The sequence below is a fragment of the Schistosoma haematobium genome, chromosome 1 (assembly GCF_000699445.3).
Source record: "Schistosoma haematobium chromosome 1, whole genome shotgun sequence".
Lineage (NCBI taxonomy): Eukaryota > Metazoa > Platyhelminthes > Trematoda > Strigeidida > Schistosomatidae > Schistosoma > Schistosoma haematobium.
The window spans coordinates 62,851,699-62,877,274 of NC_067196.1; the positions used below are offsets into that span (position 1 = coordinate 62,851,699).

The 25,576-nt window shown below is 38.3% G+C and overlaps 2 protein-coding genes across 3 annotated transcripts in view; one reads left to right on the forward strand and one right to left on the reverse strand.

The window, feature by feature from the left end:
* Positions 1 to 13,135: 13,135 nt before the first annotated feature.
* Positions 13,136 to 15,262, reverse strand: MS3_00001818 (uncharacterized protein). Its single transcript, XM_051209317.1, has 5 exons — positions 14,622 to 15,262; positions 14,457 to 14,590; positions 13,968 to 14,424; positions 13,826 to 13,925; positions 13,136 to 13,782 (listed from the first exon to the last, which is right to left on the reverse strand). The coding sequence occupies exons 1-3, from the start codon at positions 14,848 to 14,850 to the stop codon at positions 14,356 to 14,358; spliced, it is 432 nt and encodes a 143-aa protein (XP_051074760.1). The 5' UTR covers positions 14,851 to 15,262; the 3' UTR covers positions 13,136 to 13,782; positions 13,826 to 13,925; positions 13,968 to 14,355.
* A 4,718-nt stretch (positions 15,263 to 19,980) lies between these two features.
* Positions 19,981 to 25,576, forward strand: part of MS3_00001820 (uncharacterized protein) — a gene marked incomplete at its 5' end in the record, with an annotated part of 29,064 nt that continues 23,468 nt past the window's right edge. Inside the window, 2 exons of one of the 2 annotated variants that reach the window (XM_051209319.1) lie at positions 19,981 to 20,066; positions 20,109 to 20,694. In XM_051209319.1, the coding sequence (XP_051074761.1) occupies positions 20,461 to 20,694 (234 nt within the window). Of the gene's footprint in view, positions 20,067 to 20,108; positions 20,695 to 25,576 lie in introns of those variants that run through there. The other variant, XM_012943398.3, reaches the window with a different exon arrangement.

The window sequence follows — 25,576 nt, forward strand, 5'->3', positions numbered from 1 at the left end:
TGCAACTGCTCCTGTGGAACCAGTTATGGAGGGCTCACAACTCGGCGACTTCGCCATCGTATAACAGAACACCATCCATCATGGCTGAGCATAGGATAGGTAAGACCACTATTATCTAATTTTGGTCCACCTACACTTGGACTAAGAGAATGGTTAGCCAAGTCGCTCAACCTAATCCTTGGTAAACTTTGTAATTTTTGGATGTGCTGTTACGTCCAAATTTTTCTGTTGTCCGTTATTGAAGCATGGTCTATTAATCCACTCCTAATTTATGAGCATAAAAAACAATATGACCAATTTCCAATTAAGTTACCAGAGTTTTTTAAATTGCAAGCAAACGTTTCAAAAATATCGTTCTTCATTATCTATGTTTCGTACCAAAACTTCCGAGTTACCGAACCAGAAACAGTGAAACCAAAGTGTTCGAGGTCAAATTTGACCTCGAACACTTTGGTTTCCACAATAGAATGTCCTTGATGGTGAATAGATTGGGTCTGACGACGGAAGGTGTCGTCTGTTCTTAAAGTATATACCCCATTTGTAAAGATCGTCTTCCCCTCCAGCCGTCTCCTAAGTACAGTACACCTATCGTAACCTGCCTTACCGTTATGATTTACCGTGTACCTAACAGAAGAACGAGCAGGTGAGTCACATACAACAGCCGCCAACCTAATAGCTATGTATTTATTAAACTTAACACTAAAAAGACCCACGTCAGCCATTTCTTTTATTTCAGAACTCTGCCGGTTTACTATTCCCTCCGTAGATCCCTATCATGAACACGTCACTAAACATAGGGGCAATGATCCGTCCTAGTATAGGCCATAACTGTTGATTGGAGCTTCTAGACATAGAAAGTCCATCTATATTGACGTATAAATTTAAAGAGTCAAAATCAGTAGTACACAAACAAAGCTCAGCGTATCTTAGCAGATTGGTTTTCAATCCTAGATGGTAGTAAACCCCACTGCCGATGAACTTTGGTTGAACACTTGGACAAGTCTTCAGAACACCTCTGATGATAAGAAATCGTAGGCCATACAGAACCCGATCAGCATCTCGTATGCTCAGAGATGTATTTAACATTGTATACATTATAAAGTCGTTCATCAGTTCTTTGCGATTTACGAACTTCTGAGAGCACAAGTTTACTTCAGTACCTCCTATCAGAAATATATTCACGTATGAATTTAATGTACATACCACTATTATCTGAAAGCCTTTGACTGATGTTGCTAGTAGATGATGTAACAGTTGAAGTACTGTCATTACAACTGATTTCTCTCTTTACTTCCATCAATCTAATGAACAACACTGTTGAACTCAGTTACCTTTTATGTGGCTTTCATTAATAAACTGACTGAACGAAAGGAAGTCATATTTTTTTCATGAAAGCTGCTCGCATTTTATTCCACCTCCTGTTATAAGTGGTTCTATGACAACCAAGGGAACGTGACATGTTCACAGTGGCCCTGCGTCTACGAACATTCTCACTGACTTCAATGCAACTCATAGTATTGGACTAACAAGGTAATCAGTCACAATGAACATGAAAATCTGAGAGCACGTCACTCACCTGCATCACGTAAGTTTTTTGTGATGGCTCCCAAGCATGTCGGAACACTTTAGCTAAACAAAAAACGAAGTCAGTGCATATGCGTCTCAACCGAATGCCTGGTTCCGTAATTTGTACCTTGTTTTTATGACATCAGTTTTTTTAAGCAGTGCCTTAATTTATCGAAGTTTATGAGAACTTCAGTTCTGGATTCGGTTCATTCAAATACTGTACGTTACGTATAATTGTCGACAAATTTCCCCCAAATACACGACGTAATGGGGAAAAAGCGACATTTCCCCTTTATTTACGCTTTCGTCCGCTTTATTTCCCCTTTCTTCGCCTTTATTTCCCCTTTTTTGTGTTGCTTGGGAAGTTATAAACAAACAAGTCCAAAGGTTCAATGAAACAATTGCATCTGAAATATACTGAAATTATTAATATTCGATATAAGAGTTTTCAATCGGTCAAATATTCTCAGTTCTTCCTGTAACACTCCCAACCAAAAGAGCATGGATTATTTTCTCGGACGCATAAACTGGCAGCGACCAACATCGAAATCAGTATCTTCAACACGATCATCAAAACAGTTCTAATGTACGTAGCTGAACCTTCCAGAACTATCGCAACCATTATCAAAAATGTACAAGTATTCATAAACAATTTTCTACGTAAGATACTGAATGTCCGTAGGTCGAATGTCATCAGTAACAGTCTACTCTGAAAGAAAATAAACCAGCTTCCATCCAAAAATGAAATGAAAGATGCTGGAAATGGATAAGACATACATTTTGAAAATCATCAAAATGCATCATGAGGGAAGCGCTAACTTGGAATCTTGTAGGGAAGCTGAAAAGAGGAATAGTAAAGGAGATCCTGCGCCAAGAATTGGAAGCAGGTAGGAAAAGGATGAATTGTACCTGGAAAGGATTTCCCATGACAGAACTGGTTAGAGAATGCTGGTGGGAAGCTTGTGCTTCTCCACGAGGGGTAACAAGTGTAAGCAAGTAGTCTTCAACTTCGGACTTACTGACGATATTAGCCAAATTACCAAAAATTTTAGAAAACAGTTTATATCGCGCAGTCATTCACATAATAGAAAACAAGGTAGATTGGAGTTTTACAGTTCATAGAGAGCATCGGCATTAATTACATATAAACTAATAACTCAATATACCTCATATACTTGGCTGGAAAATCCTGCTGTAGAAACCACTGACACGTCAAGCCTTGTAGATTGACTCAACTCAAAGTCCACTTGCACTTAAATATATAAGGCTCGCTGGTATCCATTGTATCACTCATCGTTTCATACTTTGACAGTACATGACACCATAAGATTCTGGTTATGCATCCAGATACGTTAACCAAGTCACATATTTAACTAACAATAATATAACGGACATTATGCTCATACCTCCCAACGCGTTTAGATATTCCATGGTTAACTATAAGATTAAATCCTAAAAGGTCAAAGCTTTTTCTATTTACCAATATGTCGCCTTTCATTTAATCATGAAGAATCATGGATTGCTTAAAAAGTGATACACAGTTGTTTCTATCATTATTTCTGATCATTACACGGTCGAACTCTTCTAGTCCTCCAGGCAAATTAGTAACCATACTACATCCATTCAAGAACATTCGTGAGTTCATACACGAATGATCACTTCAGTTAATAAGGAAATTTTTTAATTGACAACTGTTGGCTATAATTTAAATAGTATAAACCACTGCTTGACAACAGTATCATATATATACAACATAAACATTGATTCTCTTGTCGCAAACAAAAATGAAGTATCGATCAGTTTCTCGTAAGATTGAATGCGCAACTTACTAACACCAAAATAAGATTGTCCTTTATTAACCGAATTTTTTTCGTGCAGTTCCAGTGTTGCGAAAACCATTAAATCAAGTGAGTTATGTTTATAAATACAGCCTGTATCAGTTTCATATTCACGCGACGAAATTACTTTAACGTCAAATTGATCTCTTGAAGAGATCTCAGTTTCAGCTGAATCATTTTGAAGCTAAGCCATTACACCCTTCCTTCCCTCTTCAATTGACTTCTCTGTTGGCAAGGTCTCCAGTCGGTGCTACATGCCATTTATACCTGTTGACTTAAGTAGCACCCACCACACTACAACCATTAATGATAATAATTATACTGATAACAATAGTAATGGTAATAACATCAGCGATAATAATGACAATATCAATGTTAGTAATATGCACAGGAATAATAATGATAATGCTTGTTTTTATGGATGGATAGTAATAAGCATTATCATTATTGTTCCTGTGCATATTACTAACATTGATATTGCCATTATTATGAATGGCCCGACCGAAGCTGCTACCTTGACGTGGTGGTCGGGCCAGCCTATCGTGCTATATTGGCCGAAAAATATGTTCCTGTGGGTTCTAACATGCCAGGCAGGTCGATTGGAGAACGGTAAGACTAAAGGCAGTAAATCAAGATCTGTGGGCGAAGTCGTACTGCTGACTGTACAGAGGTGTGACAGCAGTAAGGTGTTTCCCTCGGACAACCAGCATCTGCAGCGATTCTGCCTTCCCACAAGGAGGGTGGGGCTGGAAAACGTCGACCCTAAAAATGTCACACCTCACCTTACCTCACGGATTTCCGTCTCCGGAGGTAAGGCCCTTTGAAGAATGGAGCTAACACATTAAAGACCTTCCACGAAAAGGACATGCGCGACCGGCCTCAAGCAGTTGTCCGCTGGGCTCTGCGGTCACGCTCCCAGGTCGTCAAGACCAACACTAATCCAATTTCCTTTTCAGGTTCCTCAAGAAATACTCTTCCACAGCGTGGGCAGCCGGGAAGTGACACCAGCCCTCATACCCGTAACAGCACACGAGACCAAGTTGGTCACATTCAAATCCTTCCTACACCTACTAATACCTCTCTTATCTCCATGACTAACCCTCCTCACGTTTCTTTATCATCTCGCACCGCTAGGGCAAACGATTCGAGTACGCTGAACGCTATTCCTGGTCTCCTGAAACCACGCTCTAAACTACACGTAGGAGCTTTTAACGTCCGAACACTGACAAATCGGACCGCAGGCTTCCTTCGCTAGGGCTTTAGAATCCCGCGCCATCGATGTGTGCTGCGTCTCCGAAACGCGCATACAGGATCCGAGTAGCGTCATTCACTTGGCCTCACCATGCCAAAATAAAGAACCCACTCGATTCACACTTCGTGTATCTGGAAGCCCAGATGCTGCTTCCCGTGGCCTCGCCGGCGTAGGTATAGCATTGAGTCCTAGGGCAGAACTAGCTCTCTTAGAGTGGATCCCAGTAGACAGTCGTTTGTGTGCTGTTCGACTAAACAGAACAGTAAGGATCCGAAAAGATAGGGACACTCGTTGTTGTCTCTTCGTCGTCTCTGCCTATTCTCCCACTGACTCCAGCGCAGATGATGTAAAAGATGAGTTTTACAGAAAGCTCTCCGACCTTCTCCGAAAAGCTAGGCGCTCGGATGTAGTAATAGTGGCCGGTGACTTTAATGTTCAAGTAGGTAAACTAAGCGATAGGGAAAGACACCTGGGTGGATCTTATAGCATCTTGGCTCAAAGAACAGATAATGGCGACCGTCCGTTGCGGCTATGCTCAGATAACCGCCTGTTCCTTGCAAATACTAACTTTAAGCATAAGGAAAAACATCTTTTAACATGGCGAACCCCTAATTCGTCCCAACGTTGAACCCAAATAGATCACATCGCTATCAGCCACCGATGGAGGGGCTCGATAGAAGACTGTCGCTCATTCTGGAGCACATGCTTAGACTCAGATCATGCTCTGGTACGAGCGCGTATCTGTCTGCGTCTTACTGGACGTAGAAAAGACGCTGAAAGGAGACCTCTTAGGGGCCTACTTAATGATAGTCCACCTAAGAGTATATTTCAGGAACAACTAGGAAAACAGTTAGGCAGCCATATAGGTGATGCCCACCCCGAGGCAGCATGGAATGATATCCGAAAAGCTGTGGAAACAGCAGTGATATCTGCTAGTACGGTAACCCGTGAGGTTAGGGAGCAACACTGGATCTCAGCAGCATCTATCGCACTGATAGATGCTCGGAAACTCATTCCACCTGGCTCTGAACATAATGAGGAGCGGAGTCAGCTTAAGCGCAAGCTGACAAGAAGTCTACGCAATGATCGTGAACAGTGGTGGGTAGCGAAAGCAAGAAATATGGAAAAGGCAGCGGCAATAGGTAATAGCAGACAATTGTTCAGACTCGTTAAGGAAACCGGTATTAGGAAACCGACTGTTAGCGAAACACTCTCAGAGAAATATGGACATATTATACATTCTCAATCCAGGAGACTGGATCGATGGGCAGAACACTTCAGGGATCAGTTCAACTGGCCTTCAGCCACACTTGGGTTTCCCACGATCTCCAGTCAACCTGAATGGCAAGTTAATGTAGGTCGTCCGTCTCTTTACGAAGTTGAAAAGGCCATAGGAAATCTGAAGCGAGGGAGAGCAGCAGGCCCTGACAGGTTTACTCCTGAGATTTTTAAGGATGGTGGTTCAGTATTAGCAGTGAGATTAACTGAGGTCTTAGGTAGAATTTGGAAATTGGACGTAATCCCATCTGACTGGTCTCAATCACTGATTGTGCCAGTCTATAAGAAAGGACAAAAGTCCTCTTGTGACAATCACAGAGGAATCAGTCTGACTAATATAGTGTCTAAAATATTAGCTTCAATAATACTTCGACGCCTAACCAAAAGCTCGTGAAGAACAGAATAGAGAAAATCAGGCCGGTTTTCGACCTGGATGTGGTTGTATAGACCACATATTCACACTACGTCAGGTTCTAGAACACATACACACATTCAGGCGCCTCACAATCGTAGTATTTCTCGACCTTAAGGCGGCATTCGACTCTGTTGATCGTAAGGTTCTATGGCAGTGTTTGTCACTGAAAGGAGTACCAAAGAAGTACATTAACCTTATACAGGCACTCTACTCGAACACAACTGGGAGAGTGAGAGCTTATGGCGAACTGTCATCAGAATTGATTACCTCAAGTGGTGTTCGTCAGGGCTGTCCACTCTCCCCATTCTTGTTCAACTTTGTCGTTGACGTGCTTTTAGAGATAACACTCTCCTCATCTAAATTTCAAGGAGTTGAACTTCTACCAGGAGATTCACTTGTTGACTTGAAATATGCCGATGACATAGTTCTATTTGGTGAAGATGCTGACAAAATGCAGAGTCTTCTGACCACTCTAAGCAGCAATGCAAGCATGTTCGGGATGCGATTCTCTCCCTCGAAATGCGAAATGTTGCTTCAGGATTGGGTTACATCGACACCCGAACTAGTGATAGGGAGTGAAGTAGTTGAGTGTGTCGACCGCTTCACTTATCTTGGAAGTCTCATCAGCCCTTGTGGTCTGGTGTGTGACGAAATCTCAGCACGGATACAGAAGGATCGACTAGCTTTTGCCAACTTGCGTCATTTATGGCGTAGGCGAGATATCCGTCTATCAACCAAAGGACGTGTTTACTGTGCAGCAGTTCGTTCCGTCTTACTTTATGGCAGTGAAACATGGCCAGTAAGAGTAGATGATATCCGTAGGTTACCAATATTTGATCATAGGTGTCTTCGAAACATTGCTCGTATATCCTGGGACCATCGAGTAAGTAATGCAGTTGTTAGGAAACGGGTACTAGGTAAGGATGGCAAATCAATTGATGAAGTAGTGAAACTTGATCAGTTGAGATGGCTGGGACACGTGTTACGTATGCCCAACGACCGACTGCCTCGACGTGCGATGTTCATTGCTATAGGAGTAGGTTGGAAGAAAGCTAGGGGCGGCCAGACTAAAACATGACACAAGCCCATGAAGTCACTGACAAGTGGACTGAGTCATGTCGGTAGGTGTAGACTACGTGGTTGGGGACCGCGAGATGATAGCAATCGATGGTTAGAGACCTTGAATGACATGGCTCAAAATCGTTTGCAATGGCGCAGGTGCATACACTATTTATGTTCTCCCAAATTTTGATCTCCTTATTCTTCCTTGTCTCTGTTTTTTTTCTTCCCAAATTCATTTCACTGGATTATACTCCTTAAATAACATCTTCAAACCCTAATGTTTCCGATTACTGCTTATCACCTCTACCACTACGGGATTTGAATCGACCACTGCATCTCTGTGCTAATGTGGTGTGGCAACTCAAACGGATGTACGTCCGTAAGAAGTTCCACGTTGTTACTGATCGACTTATTATGAATAGTTTTGTACGACACCTGTCAAAATACTTTGGATTTTTATTCCTTTCTATTAATTGTAAGATCCAAACAATCTTTACTATTGACTCACAAATTATTTTAATTATTTTGGTGGCTTACGTTTATACGCTTTACTATGTACTAACGTGAAACCTGTAGAATTGTCAGTTGGAGACGATGTTGCTTTTCATAATATCATCATAAAAAACTGACCTCATTCAGGTTAACATTTACAGTCAAAGAGTACTGGATAGAATAGGGATCTATCAAAAATAGTCAACACTTTATCTTGGTTGGTTCATGGATTTCGTACTGATTTCTTCCGAATAATTAATGCGTTTGCCTGGATAGATTTCCCATAGATGCCACACCTTTTCTGACCGTCAAATATTTTAAATTTTCAGAATGTAAGACACTTATTGGGCTTATCTATAAAAGTTTAGTAGCAAGAAAAATAAAGAACAGCACTGTAGAAAAACCACTTGGCCAATTGCTATAATTGACAGGAAAAAGTCTGTCAGGTTATATGATTTATCTGATGTAAATAGTAATTGTACTTAGGGGCAAAGCGTATGATAAGTAGACATAAACACTAGGAACTACTGTGGTGTTGTCATTTATGGTGGGTCCAAGCCAATTTTGTGTAGAAACAGACAAGCTTTGTTTGCCATTGTAATACAATGACAAACAAACTTTTCGAAAGGTAGGTTTAATTGATGGAACGGTTGCTTAACATTAACTTCTAATGGCCAACAAAATCAACCCATATACCAATTTCCTGATTGTATTCAGATTTCTAATGGATGGTGTTTAAGAACAACTGCAACTATGTGAAAGTCAGAAAGATACTGGTAACGTGAACAATGAGAAAAATTTTAAAAAAATTTTATGGCACATTTGGTGCAAGGGATGTCATATATTGGCAGAACATAACAAAACTTCCCACTTGTAAGTTATTGACTACATCATAAGCATAATTTTCACATAAATAGTGTGTTTATATTGTAAATACATGAGCTGAGACAATTGGATTTTAGTTTTTTACTTTTTGCTCTCTGAAAATGATTTAAATATATTTCGTTAGACAGTTTAGTATGTGTCTTTACCTTCAGAAGATGAATGTAAATAGTCTTCACCCTGTATATATATGTAAGCCTAAACATTATATTTTATTCATAACTTTCGTGTAAAGACACAATATTTCACAAATCTTCCTGTCAGTATCACTCACTTTCACAAATATTTTCATCATTACTAACTTTCGAAGGTTAATTTTTATATAATGACTTTGTAGCGGTAGATAAATCCCCAAAATAAATAGCTCTGTAAGTTTTCGACATTGGATGCTGACCATATGTTTTAGTGGACTCATCTAGTTGAAGGCGCTCGGTCAGGCATCCTCACCAGATCACGTGTGGTAACGCCGTGCTCAACATCAACCACAATCGCTAGCCAGATTAGATCAGAGAATTCCGATATATTGGTCATCGCCAAATATACTCTTCCGATCTCCTCGACTCTGTCTTTTGATTTCTCTGGGTGGGAACGAAATACATTAGAAGGTGTTACTGGTAGAAGCGTTGCCAAACACTGAATACCTGTGACATCATCAACTTCTTGGGCTCAATGACTCTCTTCAACTGCACTAACTTTTCCTTTCTAAGTACTTATATTGTTTTAATGATGATACATATAGGTTTATTGGATAAAACTCAAACAAGTTGCTGTATTTTTGCGAAACATCTATGAATATTGACGTGTGTTTTCACTAGGCCGTTAATCATAATGTGAATTTGTGACTTCTAAGTGCTTTCATTTGTGAAAAGGTTGGACGAGAGACGTTCGTAAAACTAAGGAGAATTCGGCGGAGAAACTCTCTTTTTGACCAAATCATTTACTTAAGCTGAACATTCGTATTTATAATTTTTTGGTAATCCTATAATGGTAGAAAAGGTTACATCATCAAGTTATTCGAGATGTCAAATATCAAGAGGACTTGCGTATTTTGAAACATCAAATCACCTTATGGTTCAATCTTTTCCGTTTTGCTATTGAATTATATCATTACTAAATAATTATAAATACGAATGTATAGCTTAAGTAAGTGGTTTTATCAAAAAGAAAATTACCGCTGAATTCGCTTTATTTTTATTCTGCGATACAATGGGTTACTTTAATTATCTGGAGAAATGTGTAACCATGAGAGTTATTATGCAGTAAACTAGTTTTTATATACTCGATGAGCATTTATCAAACATTTTTCTTACAGTATTTTTACAATTTTGATACACATTGGTGCCTCCATAGCAGCGTGCTAGCAATGTCTATTTGTTCTAATCACAAGTTAGTCCTGCTCTTTGTTTACGCAGTATTTTTGCTTCTTATTCGAAATGAATAAAGGAAATTTTTAAGAGTGAGAATGTGTAGTACAATGAGTGTGTTATGAATAGTTGAACCACCAAGGCATACCAATGTAGTTGATGATGTCACAGGTATTCAGTGTTTGACAACGCTTCTACCAGTAACACCTTCTAATATATTTCGTTCCCACCCAGAGAAATCTAATCTGGCTAGCGATTGCGGTTGATGTTGAGCACGGCGTTACCACACGTGATCTGGTGAGGATGCCTGACCGAGCGCCTTCAGCTAGATGAGTCCACTAAAACATATGGTCAGCATCCAATGTTGAAAACTTAGAGCTATTTATTTTGGGGATTTATTTACCGCTACATAGTAGTATATGCATAAAGGTGTTGATTATCAGTTCTCAGGTAGTTGCATGAACTCACGACTTTTGGTTGGTCAGTTATTGCTGATTATAGAGGTTGAAGGTAGTGGTAGTTAATTAGCATTTCTTTGTGAGATGTTAAACCACTGAACATTTCACGGTTTATCATGAATTCATTTGTTGTTAACATGATAACTTCAAAGACAAACCAGAGTTTGCACATGTGTAAATGTGAATCAAGTGGAAGGAATGCTAAATCATCGTCTTTTGGTACCCGCACCACAGAATGTTCATGATAGACTCAACCGTCGGCCTAACAGTATTTTATTGCTACGACAGTGTGAAGGTTTTACTATAGTGAACAGGATCGGTGGTAAGTATAGTGAGTGACGAAGACAAACTAATTATCATCCAGACGTATCCCAGTAAAGATGGCAGCCAGAATATATACATTCCCTGTAAGGTATTTACCACATATATTGTTCATGACAAGGATTAATATAGTCTAAAATAGACATTGAATTGTGCGAGCGAGGAGACTCACTAGACAAGATACAGATGCACAAATACATATACAACCACACATTAGACGTCTAGGTTTGAAAATGTAAGGACATAAACAAAAGAGTTACACGTAAGGAAGGTCATAATTATCTGTAAAGATAATAGAGTTATTAGAAAATTAAAAAGGATTCACATTTTATTTGAGCTGCTAAAGTTCGTCGGAAAGCTAGGATAAGCTCACTTTGGAATTCGGCTGCTACACACTTTCCCTTTCAAGCTCTTTATTGATTCAGTAATTATTCACAATCTTGTGGAGGCCCAAAATAACAGTCACTACAGAGTGACCATCTCAGTTTTGTGGAAAAATGAAAGCTGTATATAGACACCAAACTTATTAATTGTCCTTCAGTTGACATTCAGCTAAAGCTAGTTAGATTGCGTACGTATTCTAAAAACTTTAAAAGTTGTCAGAATTTCAAATTCAGTCTCAGTTTGACCAGGTCAGAAGGTTGGTAGGCCTGTGTTAGTCTTGGCGGTTTGAGTCTTCCAGTTGAATAGGTTTACAGAAGTACGTGTAAGCACACTTTAGGTTAAAGAGTTCCACATGTTGGTGATTCTGTAGAAAACGATCAGTAGTCAACTGTCAAGTTGTTTGTCCTAAGCTTGTGAACTTATTTAAGCAGTCTTTGTACATCCTCTGTTCTGGAAAGCGAACAGTGAGGGCATAACAAATCGTTATTAAGTAATTCAAAGGCTGACCGAGTCACCTCGGATTCTTCTGTGTGATGAGATGGACAAGTTTAGTCTAGTTAGTCCTTCATCGTACGTTGACATTGAGATCCAAGACATCGGTATAGCCGAAGTTCCACAAAACAACTTTAAAGGCCAGTAATCTTTTCATGCCATGGTCGGTTGACTGTACTGACTACTGTTATGAGCTTGACGTCTGGCTTTTCTATCACACGAATTATCTACCAATCCGAATACGACTTATACAAATCTTCACACTAGATCAACCAATGACGTTCAACCGGTGTGGGCAGTTTAGCGTCCTTATTGGTCCTATGTCCTCATAGCCCTTCCACTTGAGTCCAGAACACAATACCAGCTTCCGTAATATTAATCGAATCGTTTATTTCAGACATACTCGGTTTATATATCAATCAGACAGACCACAACGTACCATAAAATAGAAAATAACATGTGTACACAAATAAGCCAAAAAGTGGCTGTGAACGAGGGGGACGGTAATTGATAGACTGAGAATAGCTTAAGAACCGTAAATCGTACAATAATAAATTATAGGTCAAAATAAAGCTTATCATAAAAGGAATATAAATATACATAATGTGATTGTTGAGTGGTTATACAATAAGAATATTTATAGAATGTTAGTCTATAAATAGTCCTTGGAAGTTACCTGTAATTTAATCTTCACCGGATATAGCAACTACAGAAATTTCAAGTGAACAAATACTGTGTAAATTTTCATGAATATATCAATTTTCCGTTGACTGAATGGGCAATATATTTAAAAAACTTTTCTTAAACCTGTAGAAGCTACTGTATCAAGCTTTAATACATACGTCTGAATAATTCCTTGATAATAATCTCTTAAACATTGACAATTCGTCTAATGAAACCTACTGGAAAACCTCTCATACGATTTTTTCCATTCATAAATTTGAATGAAGAAAGAACAGTTAATGAACCAGAATAACACGAACTCATTGCATTTCGTGGTTTCTCATCAGCTGTTTACAATCTAGACATAATAGCATCAATCTTTAAAAGTCAGTGTACATACTTTATATCGTAACATGGGAAGAGTTTCCATCAATCTTGATTGGTGAAAAGGGTAACAAGTACGAAAGAACGATATAGGATTTTCATTTGTTAATCGATGTGAGTATTTATAGGTTGAATGTGAGAATATTCTAGAATAAACAACTAAAAACAAAACCACTTGGAAATAATATATTAATGGTAGTTATATAACCCTTGAAGAAATTATTGTTGTTAATATACTAACATATAAATTATAATAAGTATGTACTAAAACATATGGTTAGTATATTATTTCCAAGTGGTTTTGTTTTTAGTTGTTTATTCTAGAATATTCTCACATTCAACCTATAAATACTCACATCGATTAACAAATGAAAATCCTATATCGTTCTTTCGTACTTGTTACCCTTTTCACCAATCAAGATTGATGGAAACTCTTCCCATGTTACGATATAAAGTATGTACACTGACTTTTAAAGATTGATGCTATTATGTCTAGATTGTAAACAGCTGATGAGAAACCACGAAATGCAATGAGTTCGTGTTATTCTACCTTGTTGATTGTTCCTGCTTTGGTTAAACAGTGGGTAACAATTCTCAAGACCGTGTCTGCCTTGAATACAAGATAACATTAGGTTTTGTCACTAGGAAGAAAGTAGAAATATCTCCATGCAACTCAAGAATATCACAGGGCTTTATCTCGTTCATATAAAAACAGACATTTCGTTCATTCTGTATAGTAACTAGTAAGTTTTGACATACGTTCTTTTAAAGATTTCTTTGGGATTAAAACTCGGGAATTCTTAGTTTTTGAATGATGACACTTAGTTTGGTCACTCCTTATAAACCCCAGCTTTCCCCAAATATTTTTAACTTTACAAAGAAGGATTCAGATGTCTTCACTGAGCCTTGGTAGGATGTTACACAATGTTACCTACGATACGTACGGTTTGGTGACCCATGTTTATAAGACCTACCAAGCAATAGCAACGAAAAATTCCCCTTTGACTATCCATTCCTCTAAGGAGATGGTCAAAAAATTTGTCCTTAGTGTTTGGCACGTATGCTCGATATTTTCTAAGAGATGCAAGTTTTGAAAGACACTGCTAATTCACTCACTGTACAAATCTGCAAACAGTCAACGATGACCTTATTAAATGTTGTCTACTTTTGTCTTGATAAATGTGAATCTTAGTACGCAGGTATCAATCTTCCACCTTGGTCGTAGGATAACTTTCAGTACTCTTACAGTAACTTCACATACTTTGCTTTAAACCTTGAATCTTAAGCCAGTTAGCTAAACTACAAGACTAATAAGAACATCTAAATCATGAATTCACAAGTGAATTGTATTTTGAGTAGAATACATACACTTTTCGTAGGTAACAATATACGCAAAGGGCTGATAACTGAAATAAGCCCAACAAATTGGTCCACATCTTATGGTTTATCTTGACTTTCTGAATCAATGGCATAGTGATTACTATGAACATATACATTCATAATATTATGAATATTTATGATCGATTGCAGTATTCAAGGAGTGATTCCTGTAATTGCCAGCTTTCATGTAACGCTAAAAATCAGCATAAAATTTATGTGGAATACCTTGGAAAATTCCTGATTTTTGTTGTAATAGACAACATTCATCGTATGTACGTTTGGTTTAAGCCTACCATATTCTGAATTGGTTGTTCTATACAGTGGGTTTAATTTCGGGCCATCATAACCCCCAAACTTATCTGGCAGATATAAGTATTAGTTAATGTCTACCGGGATTGTTAAAGCGATATGGCAATCTTTTATCTGTTCGATAGTAATCTGATGTTTGAGATCCAAGTGTGATATCTGTAGAATTGTTACTCATTTCGCAATTTTCTGTACATGTATCATTCAGTGACTTCCTATTTTCATCCATAGGACGTTGGCAAGGGATAGTGGTATTCCCTGAACTTGACGTAGCGACGCTAATTTTTGTTATTGAGATCGAGTTTGTTGTCATGGTAGCCAATTTTCAGTAATTAAATAAACAAAGTCAGTATGATTACGATGTACACATGGACTGCCAAATTTATGCAGTTTTTCGCCTATTTATACGAACTTACTGTCCATCCTGAATACTGAGAACATAACCGTTTATCGCTTTTGATTTCCATATAGTCCGTTACCTACATATATGTTGCTTTGCTCTACAATCGGTTTCATTTTGAAAGAGACAGGAGGCTAGATGGTCTGCGTTATTCTTGACAGTGGTGGTCTCTCAGTTGATTCAACTTTCTTTTGAAGGCATCGACAAATGGAGCTTGAATTACGTGTTTCACAAGTATTAGGAGTTTGACAACACCTTAACGAGTACCAACTTTCATAATTGAAACGTGTCAATCAAGTGAAATTAGAAGCAAACAGACTCAAAGATATATTTGACAGAATACTGAAATATAAAGATGTTACTGATCTAAGCTATCTAGCAGTTTTAGGAGTAGTTGAGCACAGAGTACTCACACGTGGTCAGGTGAGGAAGCACAACCGAGCAACTTCGGCGAGATGAGTCCATTAAAACTAATGTACTCAGCATACAATGTCAAAGGCTTACAGAGCTATTGATTTCAGGGTTTTGTTTAGGGCTACACGTTCGTTGAGGATTCGATGGAACGATCGATGACCATCTGAAAAGGAAATTGTTCTGGGCTTGTAAATATTTTTGGAGTGTCCTCGTAAATTCTCTGCTTTCCAAATCAGATGCGAATTTACCAAAAATGAACGCGAACGCTGTAATCAAGTCACCTTTGCATCTCCCATATGACAATGGGAGTATGATTAGCTTGACCAGTCGAGCGTCATACAGGTCCTTTGCTATTTCACGGCAGTATGCAGCAGTTTGAAAGTCTTGGCTAACGATGACTGTTAAGTCATTGTGGGTCTGGATAACAGGTAGCTCAATGTTGATCATCAAGTGTGTATCTGTATCTTCCAAGCTTGAGACCATTCAGATAATTTCTCCCGGTCATTTGATAGCCTATCATAATATATCTTCACACCTTTATTGGTGAGTCCGACGTAATCTGGTACACCAACTTGCAAACCGTGAGTTTGTTCTCTTTTGGAGTTTTATATATCATTGCTTTGTTTTCATTTTTATATATTGTGATATTTCTTCGTGTTTTTGGAAACTTTTATCTCCTCGTTCATTCTTGTACTTGATATTTTGCCATGACGGAAAAGACACACAAGGTACTTAAGTTAAAGACTATGACTCCACCTTCATTTCAGCTAATGCCCTTCTGGCCAGACCACATTGAAGCCTGGTTCTGCTACGCGGAGGCAAACTTCTATGAGCACGGTCTGAACGATACACGTGCACGATTCCTCTCAGTAGTAAAGAAACTACCGCGCGAATTTAACAGGTGCGTCACACGCAGTATGTTTACTAGGGATGTTTCGGAACCTTACGAAACTCTTAAACGATCTATTCTTAAACGCAGAGGCCTAACCCATCTATGAATGTTAGACCAACTCCTTAGTAATATCGATCCGCAACACGGTTCAGCGACAGACGTTTTGTTAATGCTGGGAGAGGTGATTGGCCGAAGAACTTTTGATGATGGTCTATTTAGACAACTCATATCTAAACTTCTTCAATTGGTTGCAATCTGTGCTGGTATCGTTTCAAAACAACACTGTAGACGAGCTGGCTGCTGTTGAGTCGGATTCCGAGAACTACAACGGAGCCTCTAGAGGCCCTATAATAGCCGAAGAGTCCCAGCAAATCAGAACATGGTGGAACTTTCCAGAGAACCAACGTGACATGTTACTATTGGCCAGTAGCATAATATGTCTTCTAGCGGATTGGCCAAAATATAATGTTCACTTAACAAATGCTAATATCTATAAATACCCGTGTTTTTCTGTACAAGAACGAACCTTAGAAGTAAAGTGCTTCTCGCATATTTTGTGCCTTTTCTCTCGTGTTCAGGTCGCTGTGTAGTTCTAGCTTGGGGACTACGAGAACAGGTTAGGAACCGAATATAGCGCTCAAGTAGCAAGACTTATCATCTGCATCTGCAGACCTCAGTTTAGAGATCGCCAAATCTTTTAACACTGACTTTTTTCTAGTCAAAGAAAAGCCTCAAGTGACACAGAATGACATTACGGAACTATGCCATACACTGAAACGTTACCTTTGATTTGCAACCAGCAATGTTACATATCACATCACGACTACAGGACCGCCTATATTCTCGAAAGCACGCCGACTAGCTCACGAAATCTGGGGTTGGCTAAAAATGAATTCGACCACATGATAGATTTAGGTATCAAAAGACCGCCAAACAGCCCATGGGCATCTTCACTGCATATAGCGCCTAAAAAGTACAGCAACGACTGGCATCTAGCTGGTGATTATCGGCGATTGAATGCAAAAACCATTCTCGATCGTTACGCGTTGCCTCACATTCACGATTTGACAGCTACCTTGAAAGGTACAACTGTTGTTTCGAAAATCCTCAAAACTGAACACGAGACAACTGAGAAATAGATATTTAACATTTAATGCAGAAAAAACGCGACGATGGAGAAGGCGGGAACAATGAATTGAATTAATTCGAATTGATCGGATGGCATGGCTCGGCCTCGCAAGCGTGGTCGCTCTGTACAACTTGCTTTTAATCATATTAAATATATTGTTCTATCTCCATCCTGAATATGTTCTCCATAATATATTGGTAATTGTCACTATACTATGTGTCAGTGTAGACAATGACTTCCACGTAAGGACTTATAGACATCATGACAAATCTACGATTTTAGGATTAAGTCTGTTATTAGAGCAGTGCTAATAACGAAGTAGACCATAGTTCTACAAATCCACTTGGTTAAATCTCATAAACAAATTCCTATGGCTGCTGACGACGTTCCTAAAACCACTACTATCACACTTTTCGCCTTCTACGAGTTTAAGCGCATAGTCCTTCGGCTTAAGAAATAGTGCCCAGACCTTCCAAAGGTCCATAGATGACACCTTTCGTGGCCTAATATTCGTACACTCGTACGTTGATGACTACTTGATAGCAAGTCTCGACAGAGAATCTCATCTCCAGCCATCCTGGATTACTGAGAACCGACCACAATTAAGCAATTACACACGTTTAACGGCCTTGTAAGTTCCTATAGACGGTTCATATCAAACTGCGAGTCACTTATGAAACCTCTAACCGACAAACTTCGTGGAAATGCAAAACCCATCGGTTTGGACGATACCGCGAAAGAAGCATTCTCCATGATTAAGGAAAGTATCGCGAAAGCAACGATGCTTGCACATCAGGACAATCAAGCACCCATTAGTATCGCATTAGACGCATCCGACTCAGCAATCTGACAAGTTTTACAATAATAGGTTAACTAAGCCTAGAAAACTTGGGCACTCTTCTCGAGACGATTGCTAGTTAGCGAATCGAGGTATAGCACATTCGGTAGGGAACTCCTAGATATGTATTGTGTTGTACGGAACCTTCAACACTCTGTTGAAGGCCGAAAATTCACCTTTTACCTTTTCTTTAAGCTCATTTTCACAGAAGTACTCACCTCGTGAGTTTCGACAACTGGATTACGTTTCGCAGTTTACTTCAGATATTCGACACATTTCTGGAGCAAACAATGTAGTAGCAGACGCCTTGTCTCGAATAACTTCCTTGAACAGTTTCCAACAAATCGACTTTCTGAGACTCACCCAGCTTCAAAAAGAAGAAGCCGATCTTCAGCACGATTTATCTTTAACAACTTCAAACTGCACATTAAACAGATGGTAACAGGTAAGGAAGCCTTACTTTGTGACACATCTATAGGTAAGGATCGCCCAATCGTGCCGAATTATCGACGCAACGTCTTCAATACGTTGCTCAAACTTTCTCATTCAAGTCTTTAATGAATATGGATCTAAACTCCTACACGGGCAGGCTTACAGACGCAATGCGTTCAGTTACACCTGTTTGCACTCGAATGCAGTCAACTGATGTTTTCGTTCAACCTGACTTACGGTATAGTACACACGTTTTTGTACTTCGACACTCATTTTGACGACCTCTCGATACAGCATACGAAGGACCCTTCAAAGTCCTGCAGCGTGAACTTAAGTACTATTTAATCCATAAGAATGGGGCAAACAATAGCATCGATCGCATCAAGGCAATGTATTTGGAGGGAAACCTTATTATTGTCGATTTTCTTTCGACACAATCGAAAGAAAAGAGTACTACACTTGCGATACCTCACCCGATAGCCATCACTCACGATGATAATTTGAAAGTATCTGAAAACAAACCCAAAACAACGCGTTCTGGGAGAAGAGTAAAGTCTCCAGAACATTTAAAGAATTATTGCACATACGACACTAATTAGCACTTTGTTTCATCTCGATTTTTCTTTGTGTTATATATGATATAAAAAAACAACCAATTTTTATATGCTTTTATGTAAATGGACTCACCTATCTGAGGTTGCTCGATCATGCCTCCGCATCAAATCCCGAGTGGGAACGCCGTGCTCAACTTCCCCTGTAGTTTAGATCAGTCGATTCTCGATATATTGATAGCCTATCAGAATATATCTTCGATCCGCCTCGCTTCTGACTTTTGATTTCACTAGGTGGACACGATTCGGAGTGGGTGTTGCTGGTTATCTTCACCATCATCCCTGCTTCTAATCGCTCTCCATATCTTGACATCGTGGGCATAGAAGACGAGGAAGGTCATTTACGTATAAGAGCAATAATACCAGCCCCAAAACTGTACCCTGAGGCACTCCACTAAGCAGAGTTTCCCACCTGAGCAACTTTGAGTTCACCCGTATTCTTTGTTGGCTCCCGGCCAGGAAGAAGTTTAACCATATTAATAGATTGCCGACATTTCTTAACTTACGTAACAGCCGGTTCAAATGGTTCAAATGGATGTCGACGGAATAGAGGTGATTTGATATCCAGACGGTTGTGCGAAACATTGTCAAAAGCTTCTCCGAAGTCCATGTAGGCTACTTCTAGAGGTAAATTTTGGTCATTAAGAGCGCCTTAGCTTTCACAAGCCACTAAAGTGTTAGTGAAACAGGAATAACCTACTCTGAATCCGTTCTGGTTTTCCTATAGGATCTGGTTTTCATCGAGATACTTGAACAGCTCCTTCCGAATAATATGTTCTAAAGTTTTAAGAACCATTCTAGTTATGCTAACAGGTCTGTAGTTCACAGGTTTATATTTTTCCTGATTATATATAGGTTTGAAGTTTGAATTGATTTCGCGATTTCTTGATTGGTGTGCGCTCCACTTGGGTGGATAGCTGCGGGGTTTGAATGGTTTGGTTGAGAGCTGCATAAGATATTCTTATTTTATGTATTTTCGCTATTGTGCTAGTGTTTTGCTTTTTAGTGACTAATGAACTAGTGATCATGTCAGGTAAAATGGACTCGTTGAAAAAATAGTTAGCTTACGTGTTCAGTTGCGATTGACTAACGAACTTATGTGATTTCTTGTCATGTGTCAAAGATATTCATTGTAATTTATTGTGATATTGTACAGCTTATATTTCGTAAACCCATTTGAATCAGACTTTTCAAATTTGCCAATTCGATGATTACACCATTGGGTGATATGGATGAGGAATTTGATGAAGGGGTTGTTGCAGATCACCATCGCACACATGAAGGTTTTGGTGACCCAGGATGTCATCAGTACCAGAGTTTTGACAAGTCCGGACCAAACTGGGTTAATATGCTCAGGCAACAAGGTGCTTCAGTTGACGCAACTAGTCCTCAAACTTCACATCTGAGTCCGGAGGTACACAGTATATCAGATTTAACTTCCGTAAGTAAATATATATGTTCTTGTTTCCACCTTTGTTAACATATGCTTAATTACCGTCTGACATAAATATGTTTGTATTAATACTAGCTTTAGATTGGTTAATAATGTGGTATTGAAGTACTACCATAATGATTTCTATCACGACTGAGCCACTATAGTTGTACGTCATTTCTCAACGTTGGGGCTCGCTTTGCAGTAAATTTAACGTTCATTTGATTTGACTTTCATTTCGATTCCCAACTGATATCACTCAATTTTTCAAGAGTTTATCACAAAACTTGAGACTATATTCACTTCATAATTAACAATAGTTTATGCTAATTTTCACTGAATAGATCCGGGTGCTGCAAGTTAGTTTATCATAATTGGCTACGTACGGAAAAATATCAACCGTACATAATGCGTTACATCATTTGAAAGCCCTTTAAGGATAGAATCAACATGCAGTTCCCCTCACAAATTCTAACTAAGCAAGATGAATAATGTATGCAGAACACGATGAATTCTTTGTTATTCACTGTTTTCTTTTCAGCTACACATACTTATGGGTTTAACTCAGTATTACGAATGAAACATCATGTTACTATGTGGAAGTTATTAGACTTATTAACTTTCATGTAACTGAACAGGAAGCAACGAAATACAATTAGTTTACTGTATCCCGCAAATGTTCTTGTTTTGTTGAAAAAGTAAAAGTCCCCAAAACTCGTAGTGTTTAAAACCAAGGAGAATCCCGGTTTTGGCTGTAAGAAGATGACCTCTGTGTAACACCGTTGTTACCTAACTTCCACTTGTATTGGTCTCTCTCATTGGCTACTTGATGCACTGTAGTCAGTTTGCTGTAAATAGTTATATCAAATAAATTGATATTGAGTCGACCAATAACTACTGCTTATCTGACTCGGCATGCTATGTTAAACTAAGGGTTATCCAAAAAGATGGTTATTTAGCTTTTGTATTCACATCTAGACGTTACAATACTGCGATTAAATCAAAATTCAGACCTGATATAAGGCAGTTATATCTTTTGTCAATCTACCGTTACTGTCGTAATACTGATACCTTTGTGATTGGTCATATGCTGTTGCCTGATAAAGGTATGCTAAATAACATGCGACCCAACACAATAGATCAGTTTAATTTTTGCTCTTGTCTCGACAAGTCTGTGATTGAAGATAACCTCCTATAGCTGTGATTTGATTAATTTTAACTATTGGAGCTTCATCGAAATTTCACGCAATTCGAATTCGTTAGCCCGGTTGGGTAGATATTAAAAGCGAATAATTTGAACAATCCGTCTGGTAATTTATCACTTTTATGTAGTTTCTCGCGCATAGGTTGGTTCATGGTTATTTTTGTATAATAACTAGTTGCTGAGTATATTAGTTTAGTCTCTAATCGTAAAGATTTTCTCTATTTTGTTGTGAAAGTAGATATCATTAGCGATTCTAATTGCTTTGTTTAAACGTGTAACTGTTCTTAGATTGTCATTCATAAAACAACTTGCTACATATATGCATCGGTTCAAGTTGCCACACCATAATACCACAGAGATATGTGATTACTAAAATTGCACCAAAAGTTGTAGCAGTATCATTTGTAACAGAAAAGACTAAGGATAAAACATGAGATTTCAAAAGAATCTGCAGCATTAAAAGTAAAGCTAATTTTATAAATCACGTTCTAAGGGAAAAACCAGGGGTAAATACGTATGCACCACTGCGAACAATTTTGAACCATATTATCTGATGTCTCCAACTCTTGTTTTTGGTATTCACACACCCTAAACAAGTAGTCTGGGTTCATCACTACTGCCCAATCCAATAGTCGCTCACTGATGCCATGTCTTTGTCTGGCTGCTCCTAACTTTCTTCCAACTGACACCAGTAAACATCGTACGTCAAGGTAAGAGATGATGGGGCATAAATAGCACATGTCCTAACCACTTCAGTTGATGAAGACTAGCTACCTCAAGTCTGTTTGCCGTTTTTACGTAGTACTGTGCTTCTAACCTTATCATTGTCAACTTGTCAGTCCCGATGTACGCGAGGATTGCTTCAAAGGTATCTGATTAAATAGCTTTCACTTTAAAAACCTGTTTCGCAGTCATAACATGGAAAAAAACCCAACTGCTACGGAGTATATTCGACCATTAATTAAGTGAGGAATATCTTGCCTACGCCTTACGTGATAAAATGTGTCAAAATTCGAGCTACCTTTCGAAATCGGTGGTGATATTTCATCAGACGCACCGATCTTAATTGATAGTATTTCCAAGATGACGTAGTCGGCTAGCTCAACCACCCCATACTCAATCATTAGTTGGCGCAGACTAGTTTTAAAGCGATAATTGCGATTTATGGGGAGCGAAGTACATCTGTAAAATCTTTCCATAGTTACATAATGCTTTAGGATGACTGGGTTTTGTCAGTGTCTTCATCAAACGACACCATGTGTACCAAAACTTAGTCGCAAACCAAACGGTGTTAAATATGTGCTAATCTGGATTGTAATCACTATGCGATTTGAATAAGAAGCCTTCGTAATAAATAGCTTTCCATCATGTTTTAAAGAAATATCAAAGTAATCCATTTAGAGTTGATGATCGTATCAATTTTTCCTTACGACATTCAGGCATTTGTCTTGTAGAATATTGACTCTCGAAGTAGAACAAGTGAAATATATGCCATGGTGGTCAGTGCTTATGAATGTAGACTTAAAATATCTCTTTCTTAAGAGCTTTTAGATTTGTTAGTTATAGCTCTCGAAATGATGGCTGAGTTTGTAGAAAACTAAATATATAGCTGCAAACATTTTCCGGTAACTTCTCACCTCTGCGTTTTGATAAGTCTTACTTTTTAAAGACTTGGAGAATTCATATTTTTAATTAGTCCAATCAGATCAAAGTTATAGAGATTTAGCCCATTAGTGACTCGTGTCTATTTTACGGTTAATTTGTGGGAAACAAACGAAATGGGACTTGGAGCAAGTGAATACCACTTCAAGTTACCCTCATTCTCGTGAACATATCCAGATCGAATCAACGTTGGGGAAAGCAATGGAATGCTTTCGTATGGTGACAGGCATCGAACAATGTAACGTTCAATGTTTAAAATAAGATTGAAATTAACTGCACCTGCGCCTATTGTGACTGATTTTAAGCTTTGAGTTCTTAACCAATGATTCCAGAGTTTAGCTGTACTGTTTGATTCAAAGGTTGATGATTTACTTAACTGATCCCATATCTTGGTCTCACCTTCAGATTTCTTGTGATGTGCTCTTATGCTATCCAACACAACACACTGGTGGTTGGGAATGCATCAAACATTTCAGCCACTCCATTCGATAGAGCTTTATAGTTTCACTAACTAGTTTGTCCTCTTTATCTTTGGTTCAATATCAGCAATGAAACCCACACTAAATTTTATTTATTCAACAGGGCGAGAAGTTTAACACTAATATTGTTTAGGTAGTGTTAGTGTTTCTTCCTCCCAGTATTTCTAACCAATTACTTTTGATGGTTGTAACTAATGTTATTGACCATAATATCGGTTATAAAAAGCAAGATTCGACATAAATTGACGGTCTATCCGTCACTGTAGTGCGAGATGTGGTCAGTTTAATTTATGTGAATGAAGTTACAAATTGAAACATGAGTGCAATTAGTTCGGACACAGCTCCTGTAAAACGTGAGCAGAATACAAACCAAAAGAATCTTATATTAATTAGGTGGTTTGTCTCTAAGTTACTGACGGATTGTTTGACAAAGGATCAAGGGGAGAGGTGTGGGAACATGAAAGTACACAGGAACTAAGAATGTTGTTAAATACTTGATTTCCTTAATGTACCTTTGTTAATTCAATGTTCATGAATGATTAATTAGTCGTTATACATCTATTATATCTATTCTATTTTATACACTTGGTCGCTTATTTGTGATGTTTGTTTTCTAAGTACGATTTTCAGTTTCGAATGTTTTTGTGTTGAGTACTTTTGCATAATGTTTAACAAAAATGTTAAGCAATGTCACTTTCTTGTTATAAGTATAAATCTACAGTTAGGATTTCTTAGTCATTTTCTCCACTAAGTTTCACAACCTTACGTCTTTAACTCTCTGATGGGTTTTCTGGTTGTAGAAAATATTTTTAAACTGATATGTCAATTTAATCACGTGTATTATATAAAAGGTCAGGATGTAATTAATGGACTGAATTGCTTTTTGCAATTCATGCTAAAGTTTATGGGTCAGATAACATGTGACTAGGCTGTCTTTACTAGCTGTGTATTCTAGTCAATATATTATGCTTTAAATATTTTAGTTAGACATCAGTAGAGTGAAGAAGCTCAATTATTCGTCTCATCTCCAAATTTCTTGAAGCCTAGTTGTTTGCTTAATACTATCGCCCCTAAAAGTGTTTAGTCTGTCATTATTTCTTGGAGAAACAATTAAGTGCTTCTCCGTTTTAATATTTATCAAGTCTTTCTCATGCAGTCTCTTCATTTTTAAATACAAAAATATGCTAGGTCAATAGTAAATGTCTGTAGTTGTATAAGTTCAATAAAGTGAACCACTTCAACAACTTATATACAGATATCGCACTGGAGTTTTAGTTACTGAAATACTTGTATGTTATATGGTTTACACATAATCTATCACATCCACCATGCGCTATTTTAGATTTGTGATGTCGCGCACATAAGTTCTCATATAAACTTCCTGAGGTTATTTATTAAAGAAATGTAATGCTTATACCTGTGTCTTATAGTATAACTGTTAGCTTTATTGACATCATGTTTCCCTCAAGGGATAAAATAGTTAATTAATGATGTGCATCGAAGTTGGAGGTTCTAGTTACCAATCAAGATGCCTCTCCGTTTTAGA